We start from the raw sequence: 16,125 nt of genomic DNA, 5'->3' as shown, positions 1-16,125 counted from the left end.
AATTCAATCTCGAACTGATAATTGTACTTAGATTGGCTCAATTTGCATACTATACAAAAGATTGTTAGTCGAGCTGATGTGAATCGACAAAAAAAAAATCAACTGGTTCGTTCATGAACTCTCGACCGGTTCAACAAATTTTGCCCTATCAAAGAAATTTAATTTGTGATAATATGCAACATAATTTGAAATTTAATTATACTTATAAAACATCAATTTTTGTATCTACGTAAGTTATTAGTTCGTAATTGAGAGCATTATCATATTTTAACTGAACACGTGAGCATTTTCTATCTCATTTTTTAATAATTTCATTAGTTATTTTTACTCTTGTAAAATGACAGTGCGTATGAAAATTAATGTGTAATTAATCATTAACTTCATAATACAGATGAAGCACAAACGATTGTATTAAAAAGTAATGAAGAACGAACTCTATATATTTTACTCTGGTAAAATGATGTAGTACAACTAAACTATATGTATAATTAAATATTAACTTCATAGTAAAGATCGAAGTATGTTAAATTTTTAGGATATTAAAAGGTGGGCAAAGGGAACGAGCCCATGCACAAGATGACTTGTTGGGGACATGGGGAAGTGCTACTTGTTTCTTCTCTTGTTTGGTGTCTGCGGTAATTTCGAACGGTTCTTGGGTGCTAGCTGCGTTGGTGTTACCGTTTAGTGTTTGGCTTTACTCTTGTCGTCTTCTCTTTTTGATAGCTCGTTAATTGTTGTGATGTCATTTGTGTTTGTATTTGTGTTTGTTTTTTTGTTATTGTTGGATTGTTACTATTTTGTGGTCTCCCTCACCACTTGTATGGCTTGAGATTTTTCGCTTATAAAAAAATAATAACAACACATAAGAAGTGCAAAACGATTACTTTAAAAAGTAATAAAGCACCACCTCTAAATTGATAAAAATAATTCGCATCTACGGTTAAAATAGTAAACTGAATAGGATATTTGATTCACTACAACAACAAAACTAGTTAAGAACGTTTTATAATGCATTTAAAGACGCTAATTTGAGTTTATAAATATACCATCAACGCTTAAAAAACGTTCTTATTGTTGGCGGTGTCCCAACTAAATTAGAGAACGCAAACAAAAGCATCTTAAAACAACAAAAGATCAAGTTAATGTATCATAATTTAAGGACGTTTTCTTTTACGTCCTTAATTGTTGTTATTTTAAAAAAAAAAAATTACTCAATTAATTGTGTCTCTAAAAAATAGGTTTTTTTGTAGTGATTTATGTATAAAGTAACTAATTTATGTAAATATTTTCAATTAATATATTTTTAATTATATTTTAATACTTCTTTAGATTTAATTGTTTTAACTATATATAAATTATAGTTTATCATTCACTAATATTTTTGTAATATATACAGTATATAATATTATGGCCTTATAAACTTATAATTAAGCTATTTGACCCATTGAATTATAAACTGATAACTTTACTAATTATTTGTTAATTTTATGATATATATTATCTTACTTGTATACTTTAAATTAAATTCATTTCGATTTAATGCATGTGTTTGCAAACTATAGTTATGTCATGAGTAGTCGTATGATATAACAATATAGTAGTAATAAATACGATAAAAAATAATGAGACAATAACTGAGTGAAAATACAAATAACAATAGCATGCAAATCATGTCCAAACCGTGGCACGCCATGTGAGAAATTCCCTAAATCGGCGATGCAATTGCAATCTTTCAGAAAAAAATGTTTGTTTCATTATCATATTTATACTCATTATTTTTATAAAGAAAAAACATATTCCAGCATTTTTAAATATTTATTGTAGTATTTATTTCTAAATTAAATCTTATTTTCAGTATCTGTTTGATAGTACGATATGTTAGGGAGATTCAATATATAGATCAGAAAAACGGATATATGAAAGTCGTGATAATCATTTTCAGATCAAATCAATTTCGGTGGTTCTACCAAACTTATTTGATCGGATAAAATTCAGAGAAATCAGAAAATTCATATGTGTATTCGAGATGTATGAACCAGAAGAATTGATCAGATTTTGAAGAAGATGAACCGGTGCAGCTGTTGACGAAACAGTGCATCCGTTGGGAATATTAACCGAAAATAACTGATTTTCAAAAGGTTTCCGAAATTGCAAATTAGTCATTTGACTTTCAGAAATTATATTTTCGAATGAATTTCTAATACAGCTCGACCCCAGCCAGGGGCTCTGCCCCTTGGTCCCCGCTATCCGGGGGGGCTGCCCCCGGACCCCCGTTCATCTGTTTAGGGGCTTCGCCCCTAACATCATAATGAATTCAAATAAGTGTGCACTCTGCACCTCCATACTTAAATGATGTATCATTATAACAATAACCGATCAATCAAGTTAATCCAATTACACTAAAATATCCAACGCGATATTCCACGTTTCCACCTCATACTTTAATTTTTAGCGACCTTAATTAGCCACCTTGAAATATAGTTGATGACAACTAAGTAAGTAGGTATTGTAATAAATAATATTAATGACCTAACTATCCTGAATAATAAATTAATAAACAAAGAATTTTTTGCGCTAAAATTTTGTGTGAGAGTATGATAATAAAAAAAAGGGATTTGGAGTGTATTTATATACGGATGAAGATAGCGAATTCGTTAGTAAACCAATTTGGAAAAGAAATTGTTATAACTATATCTATGTCTATGGAGTAGAAAATAGGAGTAGTCTTGTTTTGTAAAAATTGAATTACGTAATAATATATCTATATACAAGGATGTTTGGTTTATAAGATTATATCTCACGATTAAATTTGTACTATTATATTTAGTTCATGAGATTGGATATCATGACTAGATGAATAGTCACATGATAATTAGTTATAGCCAATCATCTTCTATTAAATAATCTCACAATTTAATCCTAAATTATATTTTTCTATTATTTTATCTAAAAAACTGAACAACACCTTAACGAAACACCTTAACGAAAAGGATGATTTGGATCTACTTATAGGTTAATCAATATTTTTAATTTATACTACTTCTGAAATTTAAATGTAGTAGTAATAGGCTAGCTACTAGGCCCAGCAAAGTTGCGAAATATTTTAAGCCCATATTAATAAAATGCCATTCCAGTGTTCAATAAAAGCCCAATGGGCTCTGACATAAAATTGTACACGGTCATAGTAGATATTAAAGAAAATAATGGAATTTTTAAAGATTAATTCAATGTTCTTAATTATATTATTGTGTGTGAAAGTGTATGAATTTAGCAATTTGGAATAAAAATAGAACTAACGTTCGACTGTATTAACATTTTTATCAGGTTCAACGCAAACATTCGAAAGTTATCCATTTTATCTCAAGTTGTATAAAATTTGTAATATATCATTTTTTTTTCAATTTTAGCACTTCATGATATTGGGCGCTAAAAACAATCTACAGTATTATTTAGCCCACAAATAAGCATATCTGTAGATATTAATATTCCACGTAAGGACCATACACACCATCAGTCTGTTATCTGTATACTTCTTTTTAAAAAAATGAAAAATAAATTTTATTTAACCCTAAATTATAGCCACGCCGCCGTAATACTTTGTTATAGTACCATAAAAGTCATAGTAGTATATATTAGTATGAGGTTATGTAGTTTGAAATTAAATTATTTGCATATAGTAGTAGCATAGTAATGTAAACAAGCACTAACCGACGAAAGTTATCATTCACCAAAACAAAACTCAGTTTATATGAGTATTTAATTGGTTTGGGGAAACTGGAAAGTAGTAGTAATAATAATATACTGTAAGTAATTATTTTTGAAACTAGGGTTATGAACTAGTACTTGTCTGACTATATAACTTGTTCTATAATTGCGGTTCATTTATGGCAATCTACTACTTCTAGGTATAGCATGGAGTTTCACTATTTATTGAATAAAAGTGAGTTTTCCGATGCAGATTTTTAATAGTTCTTCCTATTTTTGCAGTCTACAGTAACAACAAATATTCAAATTAATAAAGTAGGCTATGATGTGGACTCCTATTATCATTTGCTAGTTTTTGCCCAATAAAAGATAGGAAGGACTGGAGGAGAAGATAATGATCATATCAATTAAAATATCTAGGTAGTTGAAATCAAATATTTCACCCCTATATAGATCGAGTGGATGAAATTTTATTAAAAAATTATAGTAGCATAAATTTCACTAATAATATTATATTTATTTTGATTTAAATAGTGGATACTAGTAATATTTTTGTATGGTTGATAAAAAAAATTAGGACTGATCACATCCAATTAACAAGTTCATCAATATTGCGATTATCACCTCGAGAAAATATTAAATGCTTTTCTGATTATTAATATAATTCGAACTCTGACTAAGATGAGTACGATTCACTTCACAAATAAAATGGCTATGAAAGAATAGATTATAGCAAGCTTGGTCGTTATACTCTAAGTGCTTGAACTATTGAGTTACCTTCAAATTTATTCTTGTTAAATAATGTTTACATTTTTAGGTTCATGGAAATTTTTAAAAAAATGAGTATCAAAGTTATTGAGCGAACAGCCCCTAATAATGAGATTCATATATTTGAAGTCTTTGGGGAGTAAAATATAATCACCACAATCCTTTTTTACTTCCATGGCTTCTATTTTATACTCCTACTATCTTTTTGTTTTCAGGTGATACTAACATTTTTCAAATTTCAGAAATTTAGAAAGTTCAAACCTATTTTTCAATGACTAAAGTTAAAGATTATTCTAAACTATTATTGCTCCTAATTTTTTGTGGTCTCAATAAATTATGTAAAATATTTATCAACCTTGAAATAGTCATGACCATGGGCGGAGCCACGCTGGGGCATGGGGGGCCCTTGGGCCCCCAGCCATTCGAGTTTTTACTATATTATATATTCAGAATCATTACTCATATAACTTATTAGTGTAGTTGGCAATTGATGCTGGCTATATATCATAGTTGAAGTGGAGGTGCTGAGTTTGATTCTCAGCCACGCATGCCTTCACTTTTTTTGAATATTTGCCCAATGTGTTTAGTAAGCCATTTCTTGTCAAATAAATCGCAATATTCACCTAATCACTATGAAAGACTATTTTTATCTAATGATATATTCTATCTTTTTTTGTCAAATTATAATTTAGAGATGTGCTATATATATTCAATTACTATCAATTCATTTATTAGAGATTTGTTTGAAAGGATATTATTTGTTCAATAACTTGTCAATATTGTAATATACATTTTTAAACTACTTTTTTATTAGTATTGTAATATAATTAATAGTTTTATCAAAAAAAATTTATATATACACTTAAACAATTGCTTTACTTATGAAAATCTTAATTTTCTTAGTAGGTAATTTTTTTTTAAGATCCTCACAAAGTTATTATATCAATTATTCTCGATTAGGTTAAATTTTCTTGATATCCATTTATTTCTTGTGTACTAAATATCTGAAAACATTCATTTATTTTTAAGATATTCTAATTCTAAACGATGAAAAAAGACAAAACATAAAAGGGTCTTCCTACGACTAATTTCGATAACAAAATCATCGAGATACCTATATTTATTAACAGTGAGCGCTAAAATTTTTCTTCTTCTTAGACCCCCTACCGCAAAATTCCTGGCTCCGCCACTGGTCATGACATAGTTAGTGGAGTATTTTACAAACATGTATTGAAAATCATAGATTGCCTTCCACGTACGTCGACATACTAAATTGACAAAACATATACTAGTAATGTCTTTATTTGATAAATTATGTGAGTGTAACGTAAGAATCAAATTACAAATTTGGGGATTTTTATTGGTTATAGAGAGGGCCATATGTCCATATCTACAACTCAAACATCAATCTTTTCTCCAAGCAATATTTGCTGCTAACCGCATGTTGAAATTATATCTATTTCAGCCAGTTATTAAAAGTCAATATTATATTTGGTTCATTATTTTCTGAGGGTGGCCTTTTCTTATTCACAATGCAATACATTGTTTTTATTTTATTATTATTATTATTATTATTTTGTTTAATTTATTTACTTGTCGTTTACCCAACTTCAAAGTTTATGACAGCAAATAAAGTGAATTGTGTTGCTATACGGCAAAGTGTTTATGTCCCACATTCATTGGTTGCCACTTTTGTATTTTTCCTCTTGTTAAAAAATCTCCACGTTTTCACAGCATGAATGTAAAACGTTTCTCATTTCAACCCTATTAATATTTCATAATTCGAGTATGTCACACATGTAAAATTATTAAACTAGAGAGGGATTCATGATTTTCATCGTCATCGAAAAAATTATAAAGTTACACATTTTTTTATTTATTTTATATAAATGTTATATTTTCAATTATGAAGAAAGTAAACTATCATTAATAAAATTTATTTTGGGGACTACACGCCACTGCCGGGCGTATCCGTCTTGCGGAGAATTTCTCGACTCGGCTTACCCTTTCTTACATTTTATTCTGTGTAATTTTCATCCAACAAGTTTGCATCTCAGTATATTAGGTTTGATAAAAACTCTATTTCAAGGCTATTCATTCATATATTGTGATATTTCTGTTAATAATAAATGGAGTAAAAAATTGTTCAACTGTGACCATCACTGATCCATAAATTGAGTCACTATTTTAAAATTACCCCATCAGTTCTATAATAATAGAGACATTTCATTTTCTGCACTCGTTTGAAAAAAATGATATATTAAATAGTTAAATTGGAGATAGAATAAAGTAAAAAAGATAATAATATAGAGAAGAGTCTTAATTATCTACAATATTTTTTCTCTTACTATACTTTTTCTCCATTCTAACTATTTGTAATTATTTTTTCAAAATGAAAATGAAATGCATCTATTACTATGGAACTAATTTTTATTATAACAAAACAAATTTTAATGTATGAGAGGATGCCAATCATTGTCTTTCGTCTTTGAGTTAATGCTAATCGCATGCTTAAAAAACTGAAAGATATAATTAGTTAGCACCTAATTTATTTTTATAATCTCAAATATGCATGCAGTCAATCTCGGAGGCTATATGATTACGTGATTTTATTTAATTTATTTATTGTAATTAAATGCATTTTGCGTTGCAGATATTTGCAAGAATATTCTATATTCATTTTGGTGTAGAAATTGGAAAAAGAAGCAAAAGCATATAATATTGGTAAACCAAAATATGTGGGTCCAAAAATGCATTATGCCATTTAAAATGCAAATATGTGCCCTCTTTATAAAAAGTTTTAATAAAATACGGATGTATATATCATTGTTCCATAACGGATACCTTAGTTGCTCAATCATTGAGGTAAAAGATTAATGGCTCAAAATTTATATGTCACCAAATACATGTCTCAATTGGTAAATCTCAAGAGTTTTAGTTTTTTTTATAGAAGTGCAAAATGTAAAGTTTAGTGCAACGGAACACTGATTTATTTTGGGACAAATTATTTTTCAAACTTTTACGTCACAAGCGTCACCTATATAGAAAAATCATTTCAAATTAATTTGGCTTTAGAGCACTCCCAATGGGTCGGCGTTAAATCCGGCGAAAAATCGCCGATTATCGCCGGATTATCGCCGAGCGTTGGAGTGAATTCGGCGATAATTCGGCGATAAAACTCCCTTATTATCGCCAACTCCCTTATTATCGCCGATTTATCGCCGAATCATCGCCGACCACTGTGGGCGCGATTCGGCGATAAATCGGCGATAAATTTTTTTTTTAATTAATTTTTTTTTTAAATCTTTGTTTTTATTTGTAGTTTTTGTAGTTTTTTTTATTTGTAGTTTTTTTTAAATCTTTGTTTTTTTAAATCTTTATTTTTTTAAATCTTTGTTTTTTATAGTTTTTATTTGTAGTTTTTTTTAAATCTTTGTTTTTTTAAATTATTGGTTTTTTATGTTTTTTATTTGTAGTTTTTTTTTTCTCGTTGTATTATATTTTCCAATGATTAATACAACGATGAATTGTTCATTATAAATCTATTTATTAAACACATTTGTAGGGAAAATTAAACAATATTAAAAATGATGATGTAAAAATGAAATGTTGAGTTAGGGAGAAATAAGGGAGAAATAAGGGAGAAACCATTGGAGTAGTTGGCTAAAAGTTGGCTAAAAATTGGGGATAAATTTTGGTGATGATGTGGCGCTGATGTGGCAGGAGTTAGGGAGAAATAAGGGAGAAATAAGGGAGACCATTGGGAGTGCTCTTACACCACAACTAGTAGTACTTCATTTGCTATGTGGAATAAATCTTTATTAAGAAATGCTAACTACATAAGCGTGTTGTGTCGTTTTCCCATTTAAAAACAAATAATTTAAGATGATAGAAAAAGGAAACAAGCCTATAAAGATGAAAATAACTATTTGATGTAAACAATTTGTATTTATTGTCGGGGGGCTCTAAAACCAAATAAATAGTCATAATAATTGTACTCCCTGATTCAAAAAAATTCAATGATTTTCTGATCCTAAGATAGAGATGGTGGTTGTTGCGGTTTTAATGACTTCATAAATTTTACTGTATTTACTTACTTTGTAGGTGAGAAAAGTAGCAACCCATGTAAAAATATTGATCACCAAATATCGCCACAACCGAATATAAAAACAAATGGAGCAATATATTTAAATTAATTCTATTTAATTTCCATAGATATAGTTCATTAAGTTAAATACTTACTTCTGTCCCGCATTAGCTGTCATATTTACTTTTCTGCACTCGTTTTGTAAAAATTATAAACAGTTAAAATGGAGAAATAGTAAAGTAAGAGAGAGAATAATGTATGATGAACCATAAGTGTTTTTTCCTATGCTACCGAAGTACTACCTCCGTCCTGCATTAACTTTTCTATTAATTATTTATTTATATTTTTATAAAATGAGTGTAGAAAACTAAGGAGGTAGTATTTCGGTAGCATAGGAAAAAACATTTACTGTTCATCCATATTGTTGGTAAACATAATTGCTGAGATCTCAAATCAGTATCATTTAATCATAATTGTAATTACTTCTTTTTGCAGCTATCGCCAGCCGGCAATTTTCATTGTACTATCAATTAAGGAAAAAACAATATGTTTGAAATTGACATTTTCCACAGTTAGTAAATAAGTAAATTAATTAGTCACGGAACTATCTCTATAATTAACAATCTTTCTACAGATAGTACTCCTACAAACGAAGGAAATGTGAATATTAAATACAAATATAAAATGTAAATTACGTAAAATTTTGATTTGACTATTATCAATATTATTTATCATAGTGATCAAAATATGTACCGTCGTAAACAGTGTAATGATAACATTTGAGCCTCATAAAATTCAACACTGGGAACAAATTAATAACAACAAACAATTAATAAACCAGAGGTCGTCCTTTTTCTGCTCACTGGTCGAATCACTGAAGCAAATATGAATGCATATAGAAAAATAAACAATAATAATTATAGCACATAAAACATTTTTGAAATTTGCAAAAACAAATTTCATTAATGTATGAAAAATCAAAAGTAGAAATAGGCAGTGGGCCCATCTCCAAAAAGAGAGTTAGATTTTGGTGAGCGAAACCAGCCAGCCAGCCACACGTGCGGAGATGAAAACCCACACGCTTGAACACCCAGATTTCCGCCACGTGTCCGGGGCCCGCCATAACCCCACTTCTATCTAACTGCCGTCACTGAATTTAGTCTTCCATTTCCCATTTCATTTTTTCCCGTTAAATTTTTTATTAATAAAAAAAAAAAGAAATTAAAATTCATGTTCTTATAATACGATTTCTCATTCTCATCAGCTTCACCACAGTAATTAAATCCTAATTTCTTTTGCAGAAGAGCTCTGAGAGAGATTGAATTTCATTTCACACACAGAGAAAGCACGCATTTATTAGCGCGATATGATTAATGAAATATAAAAAATCGATTTTGTGAATCTCCATGGAATAGAAGAGATTCAATGCAGTAAATGGGCGAGGAATGATTTTCTATTCAATTATTACTGTAAAGAGAGAGAAAGGGTGGGTGGGTTGATGGGGGTTCTCCTCCTTTTCACGCTTTCTCTATCTAGAATGAGTTCCTTCTCTCTCTAGACTTATATTGTGGTGGATATTTTGCGAGGGAGATAAATGATCGCGTGCGATCAATTAATTTCTCATGCTCTCGTCATTGTGAAATAGCTCTCTAAAAGGGGTGTAATTTTTCGGTATATTGTATTGGATCTCTGGTTTCGGAGAGATGGGGGCGTGTGTTTCCCGGCCGCAAAATTGCGTCGGATGTAAATCAGGGAAGAAGATGAGCAGGAAGCGTAGAAGGTTTTTGAAGAAAAGGGCGGCTTCTAATTATCTATCCGATCGATCATCGGAAAAGCTTCCATCTCTGCCTTCTGATCGTTCCCCCAATAATTTGCCTTTCAATGGTTTCATTTCTCCCTCTCTTTCTCAGTGCGTGTGTGTTTAATGCATGTGTGTTGCGAGGTTCAATTAATGAGTGATGTGGTGAAAGTTTTGATGTTTAGTGATGCTGGAGTGTGAAAATATATCATTGAACGTGTCAAGGGATGGTATAATTTCTCTTTGTTTTGGGATTTTGGTTTGTAGCTGATAATGTAGCTGGTTAAGCGAGGTTTTGGTGATTGTAGCTCAGCAATTTTAGGTATTGCTTTGTTGTAGAAGACAAGTGGGAATTCCAAGATTGATTAGCTGCTTTAGAGAATCTCTGACCTCGATCAAGATTGATTATTTTGCCATTTGGAATGTTTTTTTTTGTAAATGAGAAGGAGAATTAGAACTCAGAATGGGTTATGGTGTCTAAGATGGTTAAGTTGGGATGTTTTAGCTGGCTAATGAGTGTGTTAGTGTAACTCATGTTCGTATTATGCGTTTAATTTATCAGGTAGATCATTAGGAGCATTATTGATTTTTATTCATGTGAACTCATGTTGTATAATAGGCCTTGGTGACAATCACAGTTTAGTTTGATTAATGTTTAGGCAGGTGAAGAAATTTATTAGATCAGAACTAAAAAATGAATTTTCGGAGTAGACTTACTTGGTTTTCATTGCTGGCATTGGCAGGAAGTGGTGAAGAAGCGTGGTTCGATCCTGCTCTCGAATCTGACTGGAGTGATGAAGATTTCCAAAGCATCCCTGATGGTTTGTAGAAGTCTTGCACGTTGCTTTTCTAAGTACTTATTCATGATTGTTGCAAGTAAGGAAGAGTGGTTGTTAACTAATTGTAAGTGAAAATTGCAGATGTGCCCTCTCTTAGCGGTTTGGATGGACCATCCACAGCGAGCTTTGCTTCTCCCAGAGATACAAGTCAAGTAAACTGTGATGTGAGCGTATCGTCTCTTGATCATCATGAGGAGTCGTGTAATGGCAGCTCAGCGCGCAATTCTGTCAGCGGAGCATCTAGAAGCTCAGTCCATCCGAGTGCTTCTGACTTGAAACCGAAATCTGGTGAGCTGCAGAGTGGAAACACACCCGTATTCATTGATGAAATTTCCTCCTCGGCTGGGGAAACTGCTGGAGGTGATGACAGTATATTGGACAATTGTGGACTTCTTCCAAATAACTGTTTGCCTTGTTTAGCTTCAACTGTTCACACCGATGAAAAGAAAAGTAGCTCTAGTCCGAGAAAAAAAGCAGCCTTGAAACTACCGTTCAAGTGGAAGGACGGACATCCTGCAGCGGCTTTATGTAAGTACTGATTAAGTATTCGAGTTTTGATTCGTACAACAAACTGTTAATTTTACAAATAATCCTAATTTCCTTATGGCTTCTTGTCCATGGATGTTTTTCGTTTTCTTTGCAAACTATTTGCTGCAGACTTTGAATTTAGTCCTTATGCCAATCACCTACACACACACGCACACATACACCCCATCCCCCCACCTATGCATCCTGATATAGTTTTTTAATACATTGCAGTTTCTTCAAAGGCGTTACTGCAAAGACCTATTGCTGGTTCCCAAGTGCCTTTCTGCCCCTTGGGGAAGAGAGTGCCAGATAGTTGGTCGGATGTCGAGCCAGGGACTTTTAGAGTCAGGGGAGTGAATTATTTTAGGTACGTCTCTAAGCATTCATGGTTAGTCAATTCATATAAAACAATGTACATATCCTACATCTAGTAAATCTTATTCTTTTGGTTTGGTCTTGGTTTCGTCTGGCAGAGATAAGAAGAAGGATTCGGCTCCCAACTGCGCTGCATATTATCCTTTTGGTCTTGATGTGTTCTTATCTCAGAGGAAAATTCATCACATTGCTAGATTTGTGGAGCTTCCTTCTGTCAATTCTTCGGGGAAACTTCCATCGATGCTCGTTGTAAATGTTCAGGTACTGCATTGATTAAAAGTATTTGTATGCTTGATCAAGCAGTTGTGCATGTCCTATATGACACCTGATTTTTTTCTGTTTGTGCAGATACCATTATATCCAGCAACATTTTTTCAGGGTGAAACAGATGGGGAAGGAATAAACTTCGTTTTGTATTTTAAGCTGTCTGAAAGCTTTGCAAAGGACCTTCCAACCCATTTTGTAGAGAATATTAGGGTAAGTTAATTATAGAATTGAACTTTGTTGTTTAATGTTTAGTGTTAAAATCTACTTTTGAGTTTTGACACGATAAAATATTAAACTACTACGATAAGACTATTTTCTGTATTTGAACTGCAGTACTTTTTGCTGCTTTATATTTTCTATTTCAAAACACAGTCTTGGAATTCCCTATTAACTACATCTTCATTGTAAATGCTTATCCAACCACAGAGGTTGATTGATGACGAAGTGGAAAAGGTTAAAAGTTTTCGTACTGAAACAAGCATTCCCTTCAGAGAAAGGTTGAAGATATTGGGTCGAGTAGCAAACGTGGATGACCTTCCTCTGAGTGCAGCAGAGAGGAAGCTCATGCATGCCTACAACGAGAAACCTGTACTTTCACGTCCTCAACATGACTTTTATTTGGTAAGTTTCATTCTGATATCTACTTAGATCAAATAGGGTTCTAAGTACCCTTTCAAGGTTTTCATGCTTATGTTTACTTGTTTTCATAAGATTCTTTGCCTCCTCCCTTGCAGGAAGCAAATTATTTTGAAATCGACTTGGACATGCATAGATTCAGCTACATTTCGAGAAAAGGGTTCGAGACATTTCTTGATAGGCTAAAGCTATGTGTATTGGATTTTGGATTGACAATTCAGGCAAGTATCCGTGTTTCGAATGATATGTTTTGGACGATGAGTTATTACCGTCTCTCTTTATATTCTCATTTGTCCAGATATATTAATACATACGTTTTCTATTATTACTTGACAGGGTAACAAAGCTGAAGAGATGCCAGAGCAGATTTTGTGTTGTATTAGGTTAAATGAGATTGATTATTTAAATTATCATCAACTTTGTTCCGAAGAAACTATGGATTAGAAACTGTGTAAGCATCAAGATGATGGTGGATGAATGCAGTTTTTTTTACATGGAAGATTTCTTGTCCATTCTATTTCTCCCATCTCTCTCGTGTGTGTGTGTGCGCGAGACATTTTTCCATTATCCGAGTTTGAACTACAGTAATAATTAAATCACATGTCTCTATAAGTTGCCAGCATTTTCCTGAGCTTTATACAGAGAATTTTGTTGTGAGAATTGATAGGATGCTAAAACAATAATGCTAATGTTCATGAAAGATTTATTAGGTCTCAAGGTTGATAGGGTTTGAGTGGTGAGCCACATAGATGTTTGTCCCTCGAATAAGTGCCTCTTGGGAAGTCGATCAGAGTCAGAGGGTCCCGTATGGAATTCTACTGCCCTTGAGAGAATTACTCGAGAGGTCGAAGTCCTTCAAGTTCTTGAACTTGAGAAAATCATCTGGTATTTTCCCGGTAAAATGATTTTTCTGCAGCTTCAGGCTTTCCATGGACCTTGCATTTCCTAGTGCTGCTGGCAGCTCGGAGTCGAGGCTGTTGTATCTCAAATCCAGACTCTTCATCGACTCCAATCTCCTGATGGAATCAGGTAATCACCTTTAGTTAAGTGGTGAGAAAAATTGATGTACTGTACATTGAGTTGCATCCCCATGCCTATGTGCACAATGCCACCTGTGAAGCTGTTTTGTGAAAGATCAAGAAACGTCAACAATCCCCTGGTAGATCTACTTTGTATCTGGAAAGCCTATTCCAAAGAACCTGCTAACTTGTTGGAAGGGATCTTATCAATGACGTTACTCTGTGATAAGTTCAATGAATATTGCTCACTTACCTTACTGATCCAATCTGCGGTGTTTCCTGTGAGACGTTTCACTGATATGCCGAGCTCTTGTAGAGGACTCGGAGTGATTACTGATCAGAACATTCTCTCATACTCAATTGGATGAAAGTCAATTGTTTGATGAAAGTCAATTGTTTGACTAACTAAACTGCTCTTATTTGCTATACTGAATTTGTAAATTGTGCTGTATTTTACACCATCTCCAACCGTATTCTAAAAAAGAGTTTTCGTGTGTTTTTTGTGAAACAATACCAAATATGGTGTAATTTTTGAATTTGGTGAAAATGGTTGGAGTAAAACTATTTTTTGGCCCGACGTATATTTGAAAATGGATTTGAATTTGGTGTAAATAACCGGAAAGTGTAATATATTTAAATGATATTCAGTGTGTCAGGTATGATGGGACAAATGGAGTAAATTGTTCTTGCTGATTAAATATCTTCCCAGCAAAATACAGTAGTTAAAACTTAAAACCTTTTGGGCCCATTAGGGTTTGAATTGGGCCAATTGATATTATGAATTTATGATTATCAATCACCCAGAATTGATTAGTGTTGACGATCGATAATACGTGGCATGAAATTGGATATTAACTATATAATTGATTAGTGTTGACGATCGATAATACGTGGCATGAAATTGGATATTAACTATATAATTGATTAGTGTTTATATAATCTAAAAACTTATCGTTATCTTAATCATTAAACTCGGACAAATGGCAAACCAAGATGAGTTAGGAATTTTGTTACTGCAATTTTATAGGTACGCAATATCTCATAACTCACTCACTTAATCAATCATTCAATATACGCCTATAATCGTATAACGTGTTTCAATAAACACACTAATATTTACAATGTATACCATCTTTTAGTACTTAGTAAGTTTCTAACTTATAAGTTATAACTATTTAGAGTCTAATACCATTTAGACCCAAAAATTGATTTTCTATTAACAAAGGGACACGAATATAATATTTTCAAAATTTTTGTTGATAGATCATTGTAGATTATTTCGTGGTAAATTAATTCAGAAGCAGCATAGAACTACTTCAAAAACAATTAATATTATTATGGGGATTTCGACTGATTAGTTATAACGTCAAAATTATAAAATGATCTTTTATGTGTAACACGATACTAATACGAATAATTTCTTGGCGACTAAAGACTCGGTAAAAGCGTGTGTCGAGGTTCAGTGCGCTTCTAGAAGAGATAAGCATTCCACGTAGATTCCCACAACCCACGCGCATACAGAGCAGTAGTGGTACACTCGCCTATTCCACAACAGAACTTCACCTAACTTTGCCACCTATCAACTTGGCTTCACAATTTTCCAAAGTTAATATCCCTTAATTATATTTTCATATATCATTTTAGTCAAATAATATACATCTAGGATGTATTAGGGTCCTCACAGTTCTTTAGTGTTAAGCTTCAAACATATCACAATCCTTGGATCTTTGGATTTGATGATTGTGATCAAAATAGCCGAGTTGCATTATTTGATGAAAAATCTACATTATTAGTTGGTGTACATTATTAGAATGAAAAATCTACATTATTAGTCGGTGTACATTATTAGAATGAAAACTACATTATAAATGACACGTGGCATTAATCTGACCGCTAGATGACAAAATCGTGATGCTGAGATTAAGTTGAATATATGGACAATATTTACATGTTGAACTTGAATACATACCACAAATCATAAGTACTATATGTTAGAAATTTGAGCTTCCACGTAACTAATTTAATGTGTATGGCTATTTTTCAGTTGTCCAATTAAAGTGATCCAATAAAGATTAAAGTTTGGACTAAAGTGTACTCCATTTG

The 16,125-nt window shown here is 32.1% G+C and overlaps 1 protein-coding gene across 1 annotated transcript; it reads left to right on the top strand.

The window, feature by feature from the left end:
* The first annotated feature begins 10,077 nt into the window (after positions 1-10,077).
* LOC125203825 (uncharacterized) lies at positions 10,078-13,502 on the top strand. Its single transcript, XM_048102296.2, has 9 exons — positions 10,078-10,444; positions 11,102-11,179; positions 11,279-11,725; positions 11,957-12,092; positions 12,199-12,361; positions 12,449-12,577; positions 12,794-12,988; positions 13,102-13,224; positions 13,340-13,502. The coding sequence occupies exons 1-9, from the start codon at positions 10,264-10,266 to the stop codon at positions 13,445-13,447; spliced, it is 1,560 nt and encodes a 519-aa protein (XP_047958253.1). The 5' UTR covers positions 10,078-10,263; the 3' UTR covers positions 13,448-13,502.
* The last annotated feature ends 2,623 nt before the right edge of the window (positions 13,503-16,125 follow it).

This window comes from Salvia hispanica, chromosome 6, assembly GCF_029641045.1.
Source record: "Salvia hispanica isolate PSC_SH4W2 chromosome 6, Shi_PSC_v1, whole genome shotgun sequence".
NCBI classification, from domain to species: Eukaryota; Viridiplantae; Streptophyta; class Magnoliopsida; order Lamiales; family Lamiaceae; genus Salvia; species Salvia hispanica.
The sequence above is the reverse complement of the archived record's forward strand: the minus strand, read 5'-3'. Positions and strand labels throughout refer to the sequence as shown.

Coding starts and splice junctions, on each gene's coding strand:
- LOC125203825 (XM_048102296.2), top strand. CDS start 10,264: ATGGGGGCGTGTGTTTCCCGGCCGCAAAATTGCGTCGGATGTAAATCA. Junction 11,726..11,956: donor ACATCCTGCAGCGGCTTTAT/GTAAGTACTGAT, acceptor AATACATTGCAG/TTTCTTCAAAGGCGTTACTG. Junction 12,989..13,101: donor CTCAACATGACTTTTATTTG/GTAAGTTTCATT, acceptor CCTCCCTTGCAG/GAAGCAAATTATTTTGAAAT.